General features: G+C 50.3%; 1 protein-coding gene across 2 annotated transcripts; it reads right to left on the bottom strand.

Annotated features, from left to right (window-relative positions):
* Positions 1-1,708: 1,708 nt before the first annotated feature.
* LOC131593061 (striatin-interacting protein 2-like) lies at positions 1,709-22,238 on the bottom strand. Of its 2 annotated transcripts, none has more exons than XM_058865253.1 (21): positions 21,987-22,229; positions 20,363-20,432; positions 18,826-18,900; positions 18,612-18,746; positions 18,337-18,457; positions 17,670-17,738; positions 17,481-17,587; positions 17,225-17,352; positions 16,720-16,935; positions 15,400-15,623; positions 14,045-14,110; positions 13,304-13,367; positions 12,569-12,640; positions 12,376-12,450; positions 11,805-11,902; positions 11,165-11,291; positions 9,401-9,501; positions 7,957-8,023; positions 4,848-4,952; positions 4,285-4,489; positions 1,709-2,991 (listed from the first exon to the last, which is right to left on the bottom strand). In XM_058865253.1, exons 1-21 carry the CDS (start codon positions 22,128-22,130, stop codon positions 2,741-2,743), a joined length of 2,520 nt encoding a protein of 839 aa, XP_058721236.1. In that variant the 5' UTR covers positions 22,131-22,229; the 3' UTR covers positions 1,709-2,740. The 2 variants fall into 2 exon arrangements, with proteins under 2 accessions (XP_058721236.1, XP_058721237.1); XM_058865254.1 differs by having other exon boundaries at positions 2,825-3,064; positions 21,987-22,238.
* Between the last annotated feature and the right edge of the window lie 378 nt (positions 22,239-22,616).

Raw genomic sequence — 22,616 nt, 5'->3', positions numbered from 1 at the left:
TGCCTAGACCATGGGTTTATTTTTATCTTTAACATTAACCTCTCTAAACATGCTCTCTGCTGCATAAGGAAACTTCCTTCTTCCCTAATAAAAAGACTTGGTAGTGTAGCTCAGGAGAAAAGTCTGTGGATTTGGGAATAAAATTCTCATGAATGACCCTTGGATAATGAAAGAAAAATGAAAAAAAAAAACCACCCTGCTTTACACTTTGTTCAGGAAAACTTTGTGTCATTTGCATTAACAAACCACACGGCACAAAAGAAACAACCGTAATTACACTAATTATCTCCTTTTAGCAAAGACGACTGTGAGGAGGCCACATCATAATTATTGAGGCAAAAATGAAGGTGCAGAGCAATGAAATGTTCAGTCAAGGAGACAAAAATCATCCTGTGCTGTCAAGTGTAATGTTTGGTGACAGTGCTTGGACCTGGCTGCAGAACAAGCTGCTGTTTACACATGCAAGGCTTTGATAAATTATTCAGGGAAGCTTCTCAAACTCCAGAGTATAATCAGCCTGACCTCATACAGTCATTTCTGTGGTTACATGTGGATAAATACAGAGTCAGTCAGGACACAGGAGAAAAAGGAGGGGTATTTATTTTTAACACTGCCAAACTGAATGGATAAAGGCTAAATCCCCCCACTTTTTTTTTTTCTTTTTGGGATCACTGTTTATTTTCGCACCTCTGAAAGGAACTTTGTGTCTTTGTAGCCTTTTATCCTTCACTGAAATTTGCATTAAATTCACCAACCAGCTGGAAAGTTGCTTAGAGAAGACTGAGAAATTAATAACTCAATTCCATATGCTTTACATCCCTAGGAAATGGGAAGAATCGACAAGAAAACAGAATAAGCTGTGCTGAGGTGCTGAAGGAAAGGACTTACCCATAGCAAAACCTTCATCAACCACCTGTAGGGTGAAAACAACAACAAAAAAAACTTCTTTATTGCAGTTACAACAGGAACTGGGAACACTGGAGGGTTCCTGGAACCAACAGTCCTGTTGAGGTGAGATAACAGATGTTCCTCCAGCTGTGCAGAAACCACCCAAAACTTGGTTCTGAAACTGCCTTGCTGAACATATAAAATGATTATTCCTTAATTGCTGCCCCCCAGCTCTTTTGAGAATTTTTTAAAGAGGAGAAAATCCTCATTGTCAAGCAAAAAAAGTTTGAAACTGCTGCTTGCTTGTCAGGATGGGAAATAAATATTTAAAATAAAGGTGTAGCCTCTCCGTAAGTCACTTTCTTATGCAGAGGTTCAGGTTTTCTGTGGAGATCTCTCTCTGGGAAGCAGAAAATTTGGTGGTGATGGTGTGAATAAATTTTAGTCCAGGATAAGTTTGTCCCATCCTCCACCACCCAGACATTCAGGTAAGAATTTGTGTTTCTAATCTCTCTCAGTAAAAATAACAGGCAGTGAAAAGCACAATTTAAATATAAAATATAGGAAAATGCACGTTGGGTATGTACTGGTTAAATTTTTTTATTTAACATACTGTGGAGAAAAAAAAGGGTTTAAACCAAATACTTTGGGTTTTTTGGCTTTTCTAAGTTTCTTTAGTAATTTGTTTAATTTCCCCTTGAGTGGAGATGGGCAGGGGTGAGGGCTGAGTTTGGGGAACGTTTTTGTCCTTAAAAAAAATAATAAAAACGAAGCATTTAAATTAAGACACAGGAAGAAAAAGCTTAATTAAAGAGGTGTCCTTTAAAAGTTGGTTTATTTTGAACAAAAGCGTATTTTAAAAGGTTTTAAAAGGTTTAATGCCATTTCCATGAACAAGGCCTTGGACAAACCCCATGAAGGAAACATTCCCAGGTTAATTAATTATTTAAGCAATTAGCACAAATCCTGCCATAACAAACACTTGTTTATTTAGGGCCTCCCTGCCCTATACGAACACACGATGCTTTGACAAATGCCACCCTCATGCAACGCTGGTTTACCCAAGTGTAGTGTTCATTATTTAATTTAAATATTAAGTTATTAAATCGATACAAAATTTACAGCTCAATATCCTATTCATTCTGAAAGCTATGGACCACAGAATCCACTCTTTTCCCCACAAATCCTTCACCAAAGCACTTTTCCCTCCCCACTCTAAGACCTGGCACAGACATTCCCGCAAACAACCAAAAATCTGTGTTAAAATGGGATTATTTAAAGTGGTATTTGCTGTCTCCTCAGGGCTGAAGAAGGGGAGAGAAAGGGGCAGAGAAATGGGACCTCCAAGCTCTAAACGCTGCCCAGCACAGCAGGGTGGTTTAATAAAGGTGAGTGAAGGAGAGCAGCAGTGAAAAGGTGACGGGTGGGTGTCCAGGGGACCACGCAGGACCCGTCCCTGGTGGCACCAGGACACTCAGCCAGGGACAACACGGAATGTTGTCTCCATCCCAAGCCAAGCTGTGCTCCTGGGACCCCGGGGATGGTGTTGGGAGCACATCAGCAGCCAGGCAGAACCGAATAGATCCAAACAAACGAGGAACAGCGTGGGAGGGATGGAATTCCCAGCTGGAATCCTTACACCGAGCTTAGAGACACACCTGAGCTCGCTCTGGAACCTGCTCCAGGCCCTCTGCCAACACTTTCCGGCCTCCAAGAACTCACAGGAACCTCCAGAAAGAGGTGTCAGCTAGGCACAGAGACACTTGGTCTCTTTGCAAAGTTTAAATTTATTTATTTTCCCCTCCAGCTGTGCTTAAACCCCCCCATATCCAACGCAATGCTCCTCTCGGGGTCACTGGCAGTGCAGCAGCTCCTCCCAACGAATGGGCTGTGAAAACACCTCCCGCTCCAGCCAGAGCTCGTAGGAGTAGTGGAAGTCCTCGGGCAGCTCCAGGCGCTGGCCCAGCACGCTCTGCAGGCAGTTGTCCACCGGGGCGAACTCCGAGTCCTGCGGCTTGTCGTACCTGCGGCTGTTGAAGGCTTCGATGTTGGCCCTCAGCGTGCACTCCTCAGCCTGGAAATCCCACGGCCTGGCGTCGATATCTGCGGTGGGGGAGGAACAGCACCCAAATAGCGCGGAAAGCATCGCTCTGACAAGGTCTGAGCAAAAGAAAGGCTGAAGGTTTCAAGTGGATTAACCAGAGGCACTCCTAATTATTATTGTTCCTAACCAAATCCCATTATGTGTGTATTTTAATTTAAAATAGCCCATAAAAATGTAATTTTTCCTGCTTTAAGGACTTTATAATTACCCAGCCCCTGGCTTTTTTTCCCCCAAAGACCTCACTTCTAGTTTCACTTTTCTATTTTTCTTCTATTCTTATTTTTCTTCTATTTATAAATACCTTCTTACTCTTATTGTATTCTTATCTTTATTCTATTTATATCTTCTTATTTTTAGTCTATTCTTATTCTAGTCTTATTCTATTCTTATTTTTCTTCTATTTATATCTTCTTATTTTTATTCTATTTTTATTCTATTCTTATTCTAGTCTTATTCTATTCTTATTTTTATTCTATTTATATCTTCTTATTTTTATCCTATTTTTATTCTATTCTTATTCTATTCTTATTCTATTCTTATTTTTATTCTATTTATCAATGTATTTTTATTTTTCTGCTATTTTTCTTCTACTCTTATTTTTCTTCTATTTATCAATATCTTTTTATTTTTCTTCTATTTTTCTTCTATTTTTCTTCTATTTTTATTTTTCATCTATTTATAAATATCTTCTTACTCTTATTCTATTCTTATCTTTATTCTATTTATATCTTCTTATTTTTATTCTATTTCTATTCTATTCTTATTCTATTCTTATTCTGTTCTTATTTTTATTCTATTCTTATTTTTATTCTATTTATAAATATCTTCTCATTCTTATTCTATTTTTATTCTATTCTTATTCTATTCTTATTCTATTCTTATTCTATTCTTATTCTATTTTTCTTATTTATTATTCCCTTTTCTATTTTCCTTCCTTAATTTCACTTTTCACTGAAAATCTCCACTGACCACTGAAGCAAGGATCAACATTTAAAATATTTAAAACCTGATGAGCTTATTATGAGCTCCTAATCAATTTTTTTTTTCCAAAATCTGGGCAGATATAACTACAAACAATGCTGAAAAACTGCACTAACCACGACATTATCCCATATCACCTAAACATGGAAAAAAAAAAAAATCCCATTATTTTCAAAGCTGGCTTTCACGACATCCGACAGCGCAGAACGGTGCCAATAAAACTTCCCAAAAAAATCCCCAACAGCGACAGCAATTTTAGAAGCCAAATTTGGAAGCCGATTGGCAGCGGGGCGAGGCCGGGCAGGACTCACCGTTGCCGTAGGCCCAGTCGTCGTTCATGCGGTGCCGCACCTTCTGGTAGATGGCAGACATGGTCTTCATGTTGCTCTTCCTCCACTGCCGCCCCAGGTACTTGGTCTGGATTTTCAGCAGCTTGAGCACGTAGAGCTGCATCATGGCCTGCTTCACCTTCAGAGCGCGCTTCAGGATCGGGGCTGACTTAAACACCACCAGCATCTGACGGGAAATCGGGAATTAGAGCGGAGCCGACGCCGTCTGTGCCGCTTTGGGCAGCGACACCGCGGCCTCGTACGCCACAAACCCCCAGGAGGGAGAACGGGAGCGTCCAGCATGAGCAACGCCCTCTGCACGGGGCTTGAGGGTGGTAGAAATAATGTTATTTGTGGGAGAAAAAGTATTTCTGCATTTAAGGCTCAGTCTGTGGAAGGAAAAAGGGAAGAGGATGAAAAGCAGAAGCTGCAGCACTTCCACAAGAAATCCTGAGCACAAGGCTGGGGTGAAGCTGCTGTGTAGAGCCAGGGACGTGCTCCAGGTGAAACACTGGAGGGTCTCGAGGAGGGGGACACCCCCTTACCATTGTCCTCGAGTGTTTCCACTTGGTCAGCTTGTTGAGGATCCTCAGCAAGTTAATGCAGGAGAACAAATTCCTCCAGCAGAACTGGTTGTTGTCTCCGGCTTCCTGCAAGGGGAGAAGTGCAGCCCTGACCACAGCGTTCATCAGCACCACCACAGAGATGTCCTTGGGCAGAAATCTTCATTTTTATTGTCTGCACAAGTCTTGTTTCTGAGGGAGGACAAGTGGCAGAGCTGCCTCCTCACTTGGGTTATCATCAGCAGATTCTGGGGAAAGTCATTCTGAAACACTCCAATTTTAATCTGCTTTTAATTTAGAGTAAGAGCTAACAATGGGATAAATCTCATTATTCTATCATGGGAAATCTATTTTGTGGTAGATTTTTATTCCTTGTTTACAGCCAGAGAGCAAATTGCAGCATGGTGATCACCACTGCTTTTGGTAACTGTGTAAATTAATTCATGCTTGGAGCACACACTACAGACCGGTAAAAGGAAATCACAAATCAACACAGGATGACAAATAGCAACGTTTGTATCAAGAGCATGAGACTTTTCTGTAACAAAAAATCCCCTCCAGCTTCAGTGCTGCTGAGACATTGTTTTAAATATTCGGTAACTGTAAACACCCCAGCTCCAGCCTGTGGAAATACTGCCCTGCCACTTTGAGCAGTAATTCCACCACTGCAAGAACTTGCTCCATGTTAGAACAACTCCAAACACGGGAGAAATATCCCACAAAAATCCAGTTTGGGGATTAGTGCAAAACAAGGGCTGCTGAATTTATAAACCACTCACAGCCAGCTACAGCCTTCTTATCTCAGGGCAAAACCTCGACCCATTCCAGGATCTGGGCACCCTCGGGAAGAGTTTGGGGGAGCCCTTCTGTCAGTGTCCAATCCAGCTTTGAAAGCAGATTTACCCAAGAAAATCCCACCAGCACAACTTTGCTTTTAAAGGCAAGTGCCAAACAGAATCAAGGAATCCCTGAGGTTGGAAAAGCTCTCCAAGGTCACCGAGTCCAAGCTGTGCCTGATCCCCACCTTGTCCCCAGAGCCCTGAGTGCCACCTCCAGGGGTGGGGACTCCAAACCTCCCTGGGCAGCTCCTTCCAATGCCCGAGAGGCATCCAGAGGTGGGATGTCACCAGAATGTCACCAGGATGTCACTGAGGTGCCCGTGGATGCTGTCTGGTGCTTTGAGGGGTCCCAAACTGCAGTGGCCCTGCAGTGTCACATCGTGCCCAGGCCTTACCTGCATCCTCCACACAAAGTAATTTTCCCAAAGATCCCATATAAGCCAATATCCATTTCTTAGGCTGGATTTATTTGTCACCAGTCTGATGTTGTCTCTTCGAGTAGGGTAAGGTTCTTTCCACCAGATTTATGGAAGGAGAAGACAGGCTAAACAGACTTTAATACCCTTTCTAAGGGATGGATGAAACCCTTTGCAGACCCCTCTGGAGTGACAGGAGAGGGGAGGTGGGGACTGGCCAGGATTTGAAGAGACTTTCCCAGCAGAGGGTGGGTGAATCCCTCACCACCTCAGTCACTCCTGATTTACTCCAGGTAGGGACAGCAGTTACCCCACAGTCCTGGTTCTCCTTGGGATAACCCAGACACACATCACTGTGCTCAACCCACTGAGAGCAGAAACATCTGTTCCATCCTCTAAGAAATGTGTTACGCTGGGATGTTAAAATCGCTCATCAGAGTGGTAAAAAAAAGCTAAAACAACACATGAAGTGCTGGCTGAAGGAATACAAAAGCGTGCACAAACATATACCTCAAGTACCAGGGTGTGTCTAATTCCTATTAAATCCTTATCTCCACGGGTATCCTCCCAAAGACCAATCCTTGTGGCAAAATTCAAGTTGTTTGCCGTGTATTTTCTAATTAAATTGCTCTCCCTTGGGGATAACATCTGCATCTGCTGGAGGAAAGTGAAAGGTGATGTCCTTGAAGGTGACAGCTCTCAAAGTGTCAAGACCCCACTGGGAATATTCTCCCTAAAAACATTCCGTTTTCCCCGACAGCCTAAAGGCTGATGGGGAGGATTAGCACGAGCCACGGAGCCCTCAGTGATGTGTCACTAGATGTCCCCATCGGTCCAGGATACCACGGAGTCTGGCAGGGCTGGATGGGGACACCCAGCCTTCAGCAGCCCCTGGACCGAGTGAAAATCTTTCCCTCTGATGATTTTGACCTTTACACACCTCAGGAAAACAACACAGGCCTCAGATTGCTGCAGCACCATGAGATCATCCCTGTCCGGACTGGATTTGCTCAGGATCCTTTTTAATGATTCCTGGTCCATTATTTCCTGTTAACCCCAAAGCTTTCCCCTGTGCTGACTGAGTCCAGCCTCCTCTGCACTCGAATTATTGTAGTTATGAACCTGCCAGCATTATTTTCCCACCTGCAGTCTGTGTATTTGCCCAGCCCATCCTGCTGGCCAGTCTTTGGAATACTTAAAGCTTCTCTCCATAGGGAATTTGGTTCATTCCTTAAACTGGTATCTGATAAAACAGGAGTGCTCAGAGCAATTGAAACCTGGGAGGAAACAGCCTCTGGGTAAAATCTCTTTCAAAGCAGAAGAGTTTTGTCTTGACAGAACAAGAGGAAATGGCCTCAAATTGTGCCCAGGGAGGCTCAGGAAGAATTCCATATGGAAAGGGTGGTCAGGCCTTGGAAAGGGCTGCCCAGGGAGGTTTGGAGTTCCCATCCCTGGAGGTGTCCAAGGAATTCAGGATGTGACACTCAGGGCTCTGGGCAGGGGACAAGAATGGACTTGATGATCTTGGAGGTCTTTTCCAACCACAATGATCTTGGAATTCTGTGATTCTGTTCTGTCAAAGGGAAAATCCTAAACTCAGCTATTTTTATGAGGTGCCCAACAGCAGCAGTGCCTCTTCCCCACTTCCCCACAGCTGACACTGACTCAGAATAGTGATGGGAGGAATTTTCAAGCCTGGAGGGGAAAAAATAAAATCTAATTTTGGAAAGGTTGGGGGTTACAGAATAAGAAGACAGAGTATAGAAAACTCAAATCCTTCTTCATGCTGTCACATAAAGCAATCCTGGCCACAAAAACCCTTTCTGTGCTGCTTACCAGACTTTCTGCTGTGAGCTCGGGCAAGTCACAGACCGTGCAATGTGGATAATCCAGGACGGAGATGCTGCAGAAAACCGGAAAGAAGGGGCTCATTAATAGCAACCAATTAACACCAGAGAAATTTTGAAGATGATCTCTACCGGGAATCTGTAACATTTTTCCTGCTCTGTGCCTGGAAATGCAACAAGTGGTTTGGGTGGGGAACAATCCCATCTCCAGCACGCGAAGCAGCCGTGCCGACGCGTCTCCCTCGGGCACAGACAGCATCCAAACGGGGTCCCAGCCTCAGCACCGCCTCACCCCTCAGCTTAATGGAGCACATCGATACCTCCTGGCTCCAAAGCTCCATCCTGAGTGCATTAATAAGGACTCGAAGGATTTGCATCCATTAAGAAAGGACAGATGAGTTATTCATATGCATATTTAAGAAGCTGGGGGGGAAAAAAGTAAACAAAATAGATCTGAGGTTCAAAGGGAGGTGTGTGATTGGCAGCAAGGGAATTCATGGTGAGTGAATATTCAGGTTTTTCAAAGGCCTCCAGGCCTATGGGATTTGTAAGAGTAGTCAGTTAAATACACCCAAAACTGGAATTTACACCTCCCTGGCTCAGAGCACCCAGCTGCACATCCCACCTCACTCACAGGTGCATATCCTGCCTGTGAAACCTCCATCCCAGAGCAGAGGAGGGAGCTGAGCACTCCTGGCATATGTTTCCTCCTCACTTAAAGCACAGGACCAAAAGTGGAAATATTTATAGCAGGAGGATCAACATATTATTTCCTCTTTTCCCATGCATGCCTCCTCGCACAGACACAACCATACCGTGCAGGAGACAGACCAGCCTACACACACAGCTGAAGAGCAACAAAAAGAGCATCAAAAAGGAAGAAAAGGGATCTTTTTATCATTCCAACATCCCTGTGGAGCTCCTCTCCAAACAGGGAAATCCTGCCTTGGTGAGCAGTGAAAATTCTGTGCTGCCTCAGGTCTTTGATCCATGGGGGTCCAGACAGTGCCCTGCCCAAAACAGGGATGTTGCCTCTCTCAGACCAGCAGTAAAAGGCAGTGACAACCATGGAAAACCTGAAGGAGTCAGGAAAACTGAATTACAGCTATAAAAAGTGGAAAAGACCTGGAAGATCCCACCCCATGTGGCCTTGATGCCAACCCGGTGGCACTGCATGGCTCCCCAGGAGTCCATGTGAAGATGAAAACTACTTGATTTTAAAGACAAAGCCTATTTTATTTTAGTTCTATTTCATCAACCCAATCAGAGATTGGAAACCCAGCATCCAGTCATCCTCTTCACGCCAAAGGGATTTGCTCCCTCTGAATATTTCTGTAGTGGGCAGGACACCCCAAAGCCATCTGAGGTCATCTGGGGGCTCCCCAAGCACGAAGCCTTCCTGCCCCATCACCTCTCTGTCGCTGTGGCTGTACCTGTTTTTGGCAGCGATGTAAGACATGATGTTCTGGTTGAAGAATTTCAGGATCAGCGGGATGCAGTTGGCAAACACCAGGTGCTGGGACACGTATTCAAACTGGGGGAGAGAAGGGAAAACGGCTCAGCGTCAGCTGGGACAGCTGGGAGCACCACCTGGGGATGGAAACCTCTTTCCAGCACAAAGCTAAGAACTTGGGAATGTTGTCACAGATCACCTTCTCCCTGAAGCTTGCTGTGTAAGGTTTGTGTCATGCACAGCAGCTGGGAAATTCCATTTGCCATAGAGATGACACACAAACTTCACGGCAGTGCTTTAGGAGTAGCTGCACCTCTTGGCTTTTCAAAATTAAATCTGGTAGAACAGTGTGTGGGGAAGAGGGAAGGAGTTGTAGCTATTAAATAAGGAAATGCAATAATTCCTATTGCTCTCACACACTAATCCCAGCTCCCTTAGAAATATTGATTGGAATAATATCACTATTTTCCTACTTGCTTTTAATTTCTCTCTGCCTCAAAGCATTAAATGGTCTTCGAGATCCCTTCCAAGCCAAACCACTCCACAGTTCAATAATACAACAAATCTCTCCCATCCTCTACAGATACAAACTGCAGCAAAACCCAGTCCTATCCCTGCCCTTCCCATGCCTCTCCATCCAGATCTCCAATCTGAGAGGGAAGGAACAGTTTGTTCTCATCTCAGCCTGGTGCCAGCTGTCGGCTTTGGCACACCACAGATGACACAACACCACAGATGACACAGGGCTGGGATGTGCTGGTGAGTAATCGACCCTTCCAACCCAAAGCACTCCGTGGTTCAGCGATTCCTTCGTTTCAGACCTGCTGGAGTTCTCATGGTGCTCCCTCAGACCACCTTTGTCACCAAAAGAACAAAACCACCCAGATCAGACCCCAAAAAAAAAGCAGAATCAGGGGGATGGAACCCTGCAGCTTTCTCCAGGCTCAGCAGCAGGCTGCAATGGCCCTCCTGCCTGGGGGGAAAAAAAGAAAAGGAGCTGCTTTGAAGTGAGAAAAATAAATGAAGGGATGTGGAGGGGGGAGCGGAACAAATGTAGGATTGTAAAAATGTGGGAGTTGGTTTCATTTTACCCAATCCGATACGTGGATTTATATTTATCCTCAGTTAAATATCAGAGGGATTTGTAGCGTGCTGAAAGCTTTAGAAAAAATTAGAAAACATTAATTGTTTGACTTGCAGAACGAGTGGAGAACTGGGCCACAGCTCATATTAGTCCTTGGGTTTTTTTAACAAAGGAAAACCCTGGAGTGGGTGCAGTTTGATTGGTGCCATGCAGATGGAACAAAAATCACACTGGGAACAAAAATCAGATTGCAACTATGACCCAGATCTCCTGCCTCTGTTGAAACTGGAGCCCCAAGAACCCGATCCTGCCAAAACCAGATTAGGTGACCTCGTGAGGTCCTTCCCAGCACTATTTCTGGGCATTGGAGATGACAGAGCAAAAGTGAGTCTTGCCTAATCCCCTTCCTCTTCCCCCTTCTGCCAGGGAGGCTCGTGCTATCTCCTAAATTTAACCTGAATGGATATTCCCAGAAGTCTAAAAGCTCCTGCCACATGGGTAGGAACGATGCTGTCAAAGCACAACCTGTAGAAATCCTGGAGCTATGGAAATGTGATTACAGCTCCTCAATGGAAACTCTCCCCAGAAATCTCCTAGAACAGGATTTATCAGGACCTTTAAGCCCAGCTCAGCAATGGCCATCCCCTCTTGTAGGCCCACCTGGTAGATGTGGTTCAGCTTGAAATGTTTGAGCAGCAGCAGCAGCAGCGCCGAGATGCTCTTCACGATGATCTCCTTGTGTCTGTTCACGTCGATGCCCAGCTTCATGCTCTGCAGGACGGTGATGCTGCGGTGGAGGGAAAAACAGCACCGGGGTTGTGGCAGCACGGGGGAGGCTGAAGGGACTGCAGAGTTCTCGTTCGTCTGGATGAGCTCCATGAAACCAAGGACCTTCACTCTCCCCAGCACTCCCATTTCCACCCATCCCACCTGGTGAGGCCAAAATGCGTTAAAAAAGGAGGAAAAAAAAGTGGATTGCCCTCCACTAGGAATCCTGGTGGAGCAGTAGGGAGGACACATCTTTATGATTTGGGCCAGTTAGCAGGACTTTATCATTTATCACTTTATCATTTATCACTTTATCATTTATCACTTTATCACCTAGCTCGGAGTGGCTGCGCTCAAATCATCATCACAACGTCACTTCCTCGGCTTTGGCAGCTCTGCCCTGGTGCCAATGGTAATTAACACCCACCCAAACAGATACCCCAAATCTGGAGCCCCCCCAAACTTATCAGCTCTCCTGCTTGGTCCGAGACTTGGTGGCAAGGCTGGGATGGCCACCTGGCGAGGGACTTACGGCATCTCTTCAGGCAACACGTCTGCCAGGATGTTGATGGAGTCAGTCTTGGCCTTGGAGGTGGGTGCAGCAGCCAGGAGGATCTTCAGCAGAGCAATCTGCAGGAGAGGGCTGGTGTGAGGGGATGGTCCAGGAAAGGGAATCCCTTCCTTCTCCTTCACTTGCCAAAACTGGACAACTCCAAGCCAACTCTACAGGGTTTCACCAGACCACACTCAACCTCAGACAGGACAAGTGTGGGGAGCTCAGCAGCTCTGTTTGATCCTCAGCCTAAGGCATCACACGTGCCTGAGCTCTGGTAGTGCGGGTAAAACAGCACAAAGAACACCTAGAGTTTAAATGTTTAAATCTCTGTCTCCCCCTACAGAGCCCACGTGACCCAATCAGCATCTCAGAATCCTCCAAATCCCTCCTCTTGGACTGTACTTTCCTCCCAACTCTGCTCAGGATTCCCACCAAAATCTCACCATCCAGGTCCTGAACACCCTGCCGTGCTGAGCTCTGCAGCTCCCAGACTGGCACCATTCCCTACTCCAAAGCTCTTCCTTCCTTTTGAGGAACAGGAGCTTACCATGTACTGCGGGAGATTGTAGAGCATTGCTCGGTACAAGACCTCACAAGGGGTTTCTTGGACTTCCTCCTCCCCCTAGGGCGAAGAAGCATTAAAAACAAGGGGAAAACGAAGTAAAAATAAGAATGGATTTACGTGACACCTTGGAAACCTCCCATCTTCTCTCTGGTGATGGGGTGAAGTGACTTCTTACCAGAGACATGGGGCACTTCTCCAGCTCCTCCTCGTTCTTGATCTGGACATCCGAGATGGAAACGTACTTGTGCTGGCAAAACACACAGACAGAGGCAGAGCAGTGTCACAGCTGAAGGAGGAAACACGGCCTGTGGTGGTCACAGCAACATCCCAGTGAGGTGTGGGCAACTCATCCTCCTGTCCCTGAATCCCCTCACACCTCCTGCCTTTGGTTATTTCTGGTTGCTCCTTCTAGGAACTCTCTGAAAGGAATTGGAGGGACAATCACCTCCAAAAGACAGCCCAGACCTGGGGTAGGGTCAGTTGGCCTCGGGAGGGGTCTCGTTCCCTGTGGAGCAGGAGTTGAGGTTGGCTGTGCCTCCCTCTGGAATGTATCCCCAAACCCAGCTCTGAAAGTCTGTCACCTTCCAAACACACAGCAGACACTCACCAGGAGGCAGGAATGCTACACCTTGGATAAAGGGAAAGTAAAAATGCTCGAAAGGCTACTTGAGGACTCAGTTTTTAATATTTTGCCTCGATTCCTGCAAGAAGCTCCAAAAGCTTTTCCTACGACAACCGACTTTTCACTCCCTGCAGTAACTGTGTTTTTTAAACTGTGTTTTTTTTAAAAAAAGTGGTTTTTACCCTGTGTTTTTTACTTTTTAGCCTGCAGTAACTGTGTTTCAGTGAGGCTGGCCAGGAGGATCCACATGGTGGGTATCCCATGCCATGCATGGAGCCACCATCTCACCTGCTTCAGGGTCTTCACACTTTCGTGGATTGGCCGTGGGAGCCCTATCAGGGTTTCGGTGTCCCTGGGGAAGAGGAAAGAAGGTCAGAGGAAAGAAGGACATCCATGTTCAAACATTTCCATGTCATAACAGGTAAAAGAGGGAGCCTGGAGTCTGCTGAACACATCCCAGATGGGTCAGGGATTGGGAGAGGTGTTGGTGTGAGCTGCTGCCCTCCCACCTCCTCCCAGTCATGCCTGCACGAGAGAGGAGAGACATCAGGGTGAAGAATTGGGGTGAAATCAGATTGAATCTGAATCTGGATGAAACCAGGTGAAATCAGAAATAGGGTAGAGCCAGTCTGAGCCCAGCACTGCACCTAAAAATGAATTTACCCTGCTGGGCCTGTCCCAGGATGACTCTGCACCCCCAGCTTGATTTGTTCACAGACTGGGTAATTTGCTGTGGATACCAAACTGTCTCAGCTGCCTTTCGCATCAAACCAGCTCCTGGCTCGGGCCAGCGGTCACTTATTCTGGGCTAGGTCTGATTTTTAATAGAAAGAGGTCCCTGGGGACCAGTGTTCTCCAGGAACATGTTTTTCTAGCACTGCTTTGGTTGCTGCAGCTCTGGCAAACCCAGCACTGCCTCATCCTGAGCATGTCTTGAGCTGGGAAAACCTGAGCTTCGTGCACACCTCCCACCACTAAACCCTCACTGATGGAAGCTCCAAGGGCAGATTTGGAGGATGAAACACTCACTGTCCCAGCGTGAATCCGATGAATTTGTTCCTGCTTGCTTCCAGGAAATGCTCGATGTCCTTCTGTCTGATGGAGCAGCGGAGAGACAAAAACAAGGAGAAGGTTGGAAAACAGCCACGTACGAGATCACAGCCTCAGTCTGATTTCTAGAGATCTCAACAGCAGCAGCAAAAGCCACCTCTGCCCTCATTGTCTGGGGGCAACATGAACCTAAACCATTTGTATTTGTTGTGCAACTCCACGGGGACGTGCGAGTAGACGGAGAGGAGTTTTCTACAAGCGGCACCTTTGTATCCACCTCCTGTGCTCCTCACACGCATCTCCAAGGAGCATCTGCTCGCTCAGAGAGAACAAATGTCGTCTCCACGGTCTGCCGGAGCACACGCTGCTCCAACAGCAAGCTGACATCTTGTCCACCTCGGGCATCTTTCATGGGAACCGCTCGGCATCTCTGCGCTACAAGCAGGACATGAGCTGGGAGCCAAGGCTGTCCTGGACAGAAAGGAATCCAGCTGGATTTCCAGCCTCCAGCCAAGAAAAGCAGCAGACATCTGATTTCAAAGCTGAGAGTGTTAAGTGAAGTGGAGCACCGCAGCACCACCGTGGAGATCCATGTGGGAATCCAATTCCTGCTGTGTTTCTGCTTGGAATGCTCTGGACAGACAGACTTAACCCCATCACTGCTCCTATCTCAAAAATATCTATTTGCTCCTGTGTTTTAAAGACACTGGATTAAATCCAGGCTTGGGAAAAACAGCAAAAAAAGCCTCACATGGAACAGAGGGAAAGGGGCAGAGGTTTTCACCCTCTTTCCTAACATTCCCTCATTTCATGTGTGGATAAATGTCTTAGGAAGGAAAGGCACCAACACCTTTATCCTTAGATGTTTTTCTCTGCCACTAAAAAAGGCTTCACCTGGCACCACAGGGGCCCTACTCACCCAACGAGGCGGCATTAACCAGCTCCCAAGATGATTAATCAAGGACTTTGTGCTACCACAATCCACTGGGATCTGGTTGGGAAAGCTGACCCTGCTCCCACAGTGCCCCAGCACAGCACAGCCTCCTTCCCACTACAACCTGGGATATCCAAAACTGGATCCCCACTTGTTGGCCAATAAGCTGGACTGTCCATTTTTTGGCTTGGGCTGGGTTTAGCTGAGCTCTTCCCCAGGATTTACACACCAAACGTGGCAAGTGGCCAATCCAGGAAGGACCAACGCTGACAAAAAGAGAAGTGGAGTTCATTTCAACCTGCCAGACGCCAAAAAACTTCCCAGTGCTTCCCAAAAAACTGCAACGAGCTCCAGGACAGGCAGGGCTGGGGAGGATGATGGTGACACCAGGTGGCTTTACCTGACTTTGGGGGCCCAGGGGAGCCCCTTGGGGAAGGACACCCTCTCGATGGGCAGGCGCTGAGCCGGCATGGCGGGGATGATCGCATCCCTCTCCATCAGGTCCAGCTCCCCCTCGATCCCGCTGTCCACGTCGTCGTTCTCCTCTTCATCAACCCCTCCTTCATCATTCTTGAAGGGATCTCTCTCATTGTAGATATCCAAACTGTCTTGCTTCATCAGGGGCTGCAGCAGAAAGGGAAGGAAAAACTCAAGTCACTTCAAGGGTTTTATTTCCCTCTCAGGTGCTGGCACCAGATCTCTCCATCCTGAAAGGATCAAGGTCTCAGATGTTCCTCAGGTAAGGATTTCCCTCCCTGTTGCCTTCAAAGCACAAGAATAATTCCTTCTGTACCTCTAACCTTGCTGCTCTAGGAGTTTGACCCCACTTTCCACCTTAAGTTTTGGGGCTTCCATCCAACATCTCTTCCTTACCAAAAAGCATTTTCATCCTCAGCCCATAACACAGCAGCTCCAAGAGCAGAGCTAAAAAAAGAACTTGCTGTGAGCAGTTTGCTCCCCAGTGCTTATCAGCCCTTTGCCATAAGGTCAGGATGTCCTCTGGCTTCCTCTGGATCAAACACCCCATGGGGCTGATCTCTTGCAATTGAAACTGGTGGATGAAAAAACTTGAACATGACCACGAGTGCTGAGAGCCCAAAAACCCCCCAGGCTGGGCTGAGGTGGGACATGGAATTCTGCCCCACCTGCAGAGCTGCCCCAGCCCTGGGGACACAGCAGCAGCACCTGGAGCTGCTGGGGAGAGCCCTGGAGCTGCTCCAGGGCTGGAGCTCCTCAGTTCCCAGGGATCCAGCCTGGGAGAGCTGGAAATGTTCACCTGGAGAAGGTGAGCAGAGCTCAGAGCTCCTTCCAGGGCCTAAAGGAGCTCCAGGAGAGCTGGAGAGGGACTGGGGACAAGGCCTGGAGGGACAGGACACAGGGAATGGCTTCCACTGCCAGAGGGCAGGGATGGATGGGATCTGGGGAAGGAATTCCTGGCTGGGCTGGAATTCCCAAAGCAGTGGCTATCCCTGGATGCCTGGGATGTCCAAGGCCAGGTTGGATGGAGCTGTGAGAAACCTGATCTGATGGAAGGTGTCATTTGGAACTGGATGATCCTTCAGGTCCCTTCTAACCCAAACCATTCCATGAGCCTAAAACTGGAAAACACCGGAGCGCTTGGGCGGGGGGAAAAGGGAACTGTAACCACGAGCACTCCTGGTGATGGTGCCGGTGCCTGCTGGAAACCCACCCCAGCCCAGGAGGAGGCTCCGGCTCTCACCCTGCGGCTGCGGTGGCCACGCTTCTGCTGCTGCTGCTGCTGCTGCTGCTGTTGCTGCTGCTGCTGCTCCACCAGCTCGATGGTGCAGGTGGGCGGGGAGGCCGCTCGCATCCCCCGCACCACCTGGATGCTGTCCTCGGGCAGGGGCGGCAGCCCCAGCTCTTCCCGCCGCCGCACCTTCATGGCCTGCAGCGCCTCGAACCCGCCCAGTGTGAACTGGGGACAGAGAGAGAGGGGAGAGCACGGAGAGGAGCCCTCCTGGGCAGCTCCAGCTGGGGGCTGTCAGCGGGGAGAGCCCAGGGTGAAAGCACCACCACACTGGTTCGTTCTCCAGATTCCTCCCCCAGCCCACCCTCTTCCCAGAAGGAATCGTTTCCCTGTGTCAGCTCCTGGTGTCATCCTAAATAACCCCGGTATGGTTGGGTTGAACGGTGGGGAACATCCAGGCTGCAGCAGCACTCTTCCAGAATAAAAGTTTCTGGAGTAAGGAAGGGTTTGCACTCACCAGGAGAACCTTCCAGAGCAGGAGCAGGACCTTCCTCATGGGGAAGTGTGGAGCATGGCCGCTGCAGAACTTGGTCACCATCGTGAAGAGCAGGAGAGCAAACGGCTCCTCAGTGTGCACAGGGAAACCTGGTGGGGAAGGGACCAGGACCAGGCTCAGAGCAGATCCCCCCATCCCTGAGCTCTCCCCGCTGGTCCAGCACAAGAGGGACCTCGATAGGGCACCATGAACTCATGGGAGCTCATCTGGGGCTCACTCAGCTCCATCCTGAAGGTCTCCCGGCAGGTTTTCCACTCGGGGGGATCCGTCTCCTGCTCCACACGGATGTTCTCCACCATCAGGTACATGACACTGAGCAGGACCCTGCCGGGACAGCACGAGCAGGAGGTGAGGTTGCTCTGTCTCCACAGGTGGTCCCACGGCTCTCCCAGCACCCAGGGGCTACCTGAGCTCCGTGCTGTCGGCCAGGGAGATGGCCGGCTTCCGCAGGGCGCTGCTGCAGGCCTGGCTGTTCCTGCAGGAGAGCAACGAGCTCAGCGCCAGCCACATCATCCCCACCCAGACAACGTCTGGGAACGCCACACCGGGGCATGGGACACGGCTGGGCCACCTCCTGAGGAGGAGGAGGAGGATGGGGAGGAGGAAGATGAAGAGGAGGGCGAGGAGGATTGAAGAAGAGTGTGAGGAGGATGGGATGAAAGGAGATGGAGAGGAGGAGGATGAGGAGAAAAGGGTGGGGAAGATAGGGAGAAGGAAGATGAAAAGGAGGGAGGTGAGAAGGATGAGGAGAAAGATGAAGAGGAGGAGGATGAGAAGAAAAGATAATGAGGAAGAGGGTGAGAAGGATGAGGAGAAAGAAGATGAAAAGCAGGAAGGTGAGAGGATGAGGAGAAAGAGGAGGTAGAAGAGAAAGAGGAGGATGGAAGAAGACGGTGAGGAAGAAGATGGAGAGGAGGAGACCAAATTGAATGGAAGAAAAGAAGGAGATCATGGAATCACAGAATCATTTTGGCTGGGAAAGACCTCCAAGGTCATCGAGTCCAAGAAGCAGAGGGGTGAGAAGAAAGAATGAAGTGAAGAAGAGGACAGGGAGGGAGAGGCAGTTCTCTCACTCAATCTCCATGTTGAGCAGCTCCAGGAAGGCGGAGAAGGTTCCCAGCTGGTACAGGAGGAAGCTGTTGTGCCGAGACCAGTGCAGGACATCACCTTCATTATCACAGTCCCCAAAGACACCTGGAGAGGCCCCAAAGAGAACCACTGGTGAGGGAAGATCTGCCTTTGAACACCTGGGGTCCACAGGATCACCCCAGGCAGGAAATTCACTGCGCTGACCTGGCACAACCCCGAGAAAGGCTTCTCCCAAACCCCCACGGCAGCGGATCCTTACCCTGTGCCAGGTAGAGGATGGCCCGGGCTACTCTGAGCCTCTTGTCCCTGTTGACCACCTCCAGCCCATCCAGCAGGCGCATGATGTAGGCCTTCTGCTGAGCCCTGTCCAGCTCCAGCCACCTCCTGTTGGGCACTGGAAAAGGGACAAGACTTCCAGCCAGGTGCTTCCCTGCTCTTGCCCCAAACCCCAGAGCTGAGCCCAGAGCTGGTACCTTGAGTGTGAAAATCCTCCTCGAAGCATCTCCTGTTGTGGCTCAGCTCAGGCTCCTCGGTGTAGCTGTACAGCTCTGATGGAGACAGGGATCAGCAAGGACATGGAGGGGCATCACCCTCCTCCTCATTCCCAAATTCCTTGGGAAGCATCCCAGGTGGACATGGGACAGAGAGCTGAACCTGAGCTCTCCTGCAGCTCCAGGGGCACCTCGTGGCCCCCCGGTGCCACCAAATTCATCACTTCAATCCCCATGTCCCGCCTGGGCTGTTCCCAGCTCCTGCTCCAGCTGCATTTGCCATTTCATCGGTTTTTGGGGGGACATTTTAAGTCTCCCTTAAGCAGTTTGGGAACGAAGGGAATGCAGGAACAGCCAGGCAGGACCTGCACTGGTCCCACACCCAGACATTTTGGGTCCTGCAAATAGGGGCTGGACTTGGAGAGACACCAGGTTGCACCTGTACTCTGTAATTCCTGCTTATTCCCATGGAATTCCTACCTGATCCTATAGAATTCCTGCCTGTTCCCACAGAATTCCTACCTGATCCTATAGAACTCCTGCCAATTCCCACAGAATTCCTTCCTGATCCTATAGAATTCCTGCCTGTACCCACGGAATTCCTACCTGATCCTATAGGATTCCTGCCTGTTCCCATGGAATTCCTACCTGATCCTATAGAATTCCTGCCTTTTCTCACGGAATTCCTACCTGATCCTATAGAATTCCTGCCTGTTCCAAAGGAATTCCTACCTGATCCTATAGGATTCCTGCCTGTTCCCATGGAGTTCCTACCTGATCCTATAGAATTCCTGCCTTTTCTCACAGAATTCCTACCTGATCCTATAGGATTCCTGTCTGATCCTATAGAATTCCTGCCTGATCCTATAGAATTCCTGCCTTTTCTCACAGAATTCCTACCTGATCCTATAGGATTCCTGCCTGATCCTATAGAATTCCTGCCTGATCCTATAGAATTCCTGCCTGTTCCCATGGAATTCCTACCTGATCCTATAGAATTCCTGCCTTTTCTCACAGAATTCCTACCTGATCCTATAGGATTCCTGCCAATTTCCATAGAATTCCTACCTGATCCTACAGAATCCCTCTAGTCCTGAGGCGCTGAGCAGCACCAGGCAGGGCTGAGGCGATCCCGCAGGGAAGGAGGAAGGATCCCTTGCAGAGGAAATGTGTTTTTGCCAGGCCAGCTGGTGCAGCCGAGATCCACCGAGGTAAAAATAACCCGGTTTTCCCGGGACACGCTCGGGACCGCGGGAGCAGCTGGAGCCACCGCACAGCAGGACAGGAGCCACCCGATAAAGGGTGACACCTCCCGCCTGGGCTGTGTCACCGGACACTCCGCCCTCCTGCCACCTTGTGTCCCCTCGTGTCCCCTCGCGTCCCTCCTGCGTCCCCAGGGCGTGAGTGGCTCTCTAATAATAAACCCCGCTCGCTCTACTCCCGCACCACTCAATATTTTCATTTTCCCCGCCTGCCGGGCAGCTAAAAATAACAACACAGCCCCCGAAACCTGCTTCACCTGCCAGCTCGGCGCCGTGGCCGTCGGCATCCCCGTACTCGAATTCCAGGTTGGGACAATCCACGGAGCCCTGCGGAGAGCGGGGTGGGGTTAGGAGGGGGCTGGCACATCCCTGGGGATATTTTGGGATGCGGGATGGCTGCCAGCACTCGCAGCCTTTGCGCCAAAGCTCCTCCAGCCGCCGGAGCAGCGACTCGCACGGATGGGAGCGGGGAGTCCGTGTCTTAAAACACGGCGGAAATGTGGAAGCCGTGTGTAAAACCAGCATCTCTCACATCCCAGGGAAACGCAAAGGCACGACACAAAACGCCACTGAATATTTGATGCATCTCAAAGCCCCGCACGCCCTGAAAACAAACCCCGGAGCTGGTTTAAAGCAAAATCCCCCGTGAGGACGCTGCGGATCCCCGAGCTCAGCACCGCAGATCTGACAGCTCCCAGGCTCGGGCTTTGCCTTTCTGATCCCCCTCCTCCTCCCCTGCGGATGAGGAACTGGAGCATGAAACTTCGCCGGAGGATTCCGGCGGGGCAGCGAGCAGGCAGCCGCAGCCAGACGACCCAAGGCCGGCACCGCGCCGCCCTGCCCCGGGTAAGGGAACACATGAATGGATAATTAACTAAATTAACATAATTTCCCATTCCGAGTCTCAGCATCCCTCCTCGGCAGCCGGGCTGGAACTGATGCGCATCGTCGCGATTAATATTGATGACCCAGGAGGATGCGCGGCTCCGGGCCGAGCCCGACTTGCTCAGAAACGCTGTTTTTTCACCCAATTTCTGCAGCCCAGCCGCCGGGGCGGCTCGGGGAGTTAAAGTCGGTGAGGAATTCGGCGAAGCGCGTGCAGCCCTAATCCGCTTTGAGATACCGAGCCAGGGGAGCAAAGCAAACCCCAAATTCACGACTTGGGGGCACGACTTGGACACCGTTCCCAGGGACCCTTTTGGGGTGAGGGAGCCCCTCGATCCGCAGCTCCCTGGTGGGAAAGCGAAGTCCTCCCGTCCTTTGCTCTCGGGGGTCCCGCGGTGGCTTGACGCTGGCCGGGGACATCAGATCCCGGTGGGATCCTGGTGATCCGATCCCGGTGGGATCCTGGTGACCCGATCCCGGTGCTGCTTCCCCAGCCTGGAAGCCAGGAAGCCCCGGGCGCAGCTGGGGCAGAGCAGCCCAGCGGGGTTTGGTGATTCCCCCGCGCCCCGGGGTTTTTGGGGCAGGAGAGGTGAAGGCACCCGGACCTTGGTGAGGGGCAAAAGGGAACCTGCAGAGTGTGGAGGAGCCCAGGTGGGTCCCCAAAACCCTGCTGCCAGCTCTGGGCCTGGAAGGTGCCAGTGCTGGGGCTGAGCCAGAACCCCAGAAACTGCAGGGAGGAACGGGGAGATGGCAGTGGCAGGGAGCACCCCTGGGGACTCCCCGCTCCGAGCTGGGAATCGCAGGACGCCAAAGCCACCCCCGCAGGACCCCTAAAGCGTCCAGTTTGGGGTCGGGAGCGCCCCCAAGAGCGGGAGCTCCCCCAGTTCTGGACAAGGCTCCTTCCGCAGGAGCCCCAGCCCCGGAGCCGGGACCCCCTACGCCACAGCAGGTCCCGCCGGAGCCCGGGGGTGCCGGCACCGAGCTCCGCGCTCTTACCTCGGACTCCTTCCGCTGGCTCCTGAAGAGCTCCCGGCCCTTGGGCTGTGTCTGGGGCTGGGCTTGTGGCTGGGGTTGGGGTTGGGGCTGTCCCGGCCGGGCCCTGCCCGGGGCCGCGGCTCCGCCGCCTCCCGCCGCCTCCATCCCGCGGCCGCCGCCAGCACGTGGGGGCCGGGACCCGCCACGCCCCCGCCACGCCCATTGGTCCGCCGGGAGAGGGGGCGTGGCCTCAGCGCACACCCCGCATCGCCATTGGTCAGGAGCGGGATGGGGCGGGGCTTGGGGGTAAAGGTTGGGGGAGTCTGGGGGGGAACCCTCGGAATGGGGGGGCTGGGGACACACGGGGGGGCGGCCTTGGGGAGTTATGGGGTGTGCCAGGGGTGCTGGGGAGTTATGGGGTGTCCTGGGGCACTGGGGAGTTATGGGGTGTGCCAGGGGTGCTGGGGAGTTATGGGGTGTTCCTGGGTGCTGGGAACAGGGAATGCTGAGGAGCTATGGGTTGCCCCTGGAGCGCTGGGAGTGTGGAATGCTGTCATGGGGCAGTTTTGGGGTGTCCCAACAGTGCTGGGAGTACAGAATGCTGCCATGGGGTGTTTTTGGGGTGTCCCTGGAGCGCTGGGAGTATGGGAT

The sequence above is a fragment of the Poecile atricapillus genome, chromosome Z (genome assembly GCF_030490865.1).
Source record: "Poecile atricapillus isolate bPoeAtr1 chromosome Z, bPoeAtr1.hap1, whole genome shotgun sequence".
In the NCBI taxonomy this organism is placed as follows: Eukaryota; Metazoa; Chordata; class Aves; order Passeriformes; family Paridae; genus Poecile; species Poecile atricapillus.
This window is presented reverse-complemented; position numbering and strand designations above follow the sequence as displayed.

Coding starts and splice junctions, on each gene's coding strand:
- LOC131593061 (XM_058865253.1), bottom strand. CDS start 22,130: ATGGAGGCGGCGGGAGGCGGCGGAGCCGCGGCCCCGGGCAGGGCCCGG. Junction 11,292..11,804: donor GTGTTGCCTGAAGAGATGCC/GTAAGTCCCTCG, acceptor CCTCCACCGCAG/CATCACCGTCCTGCAGAGCA. Junction 9,502..11,164: donor AGCTGAACCACATCTACCAG/GTGGGCCTACAA, acceptor TCTCTCCCCCAG/TTTGAATACGTGTCCCAGCA.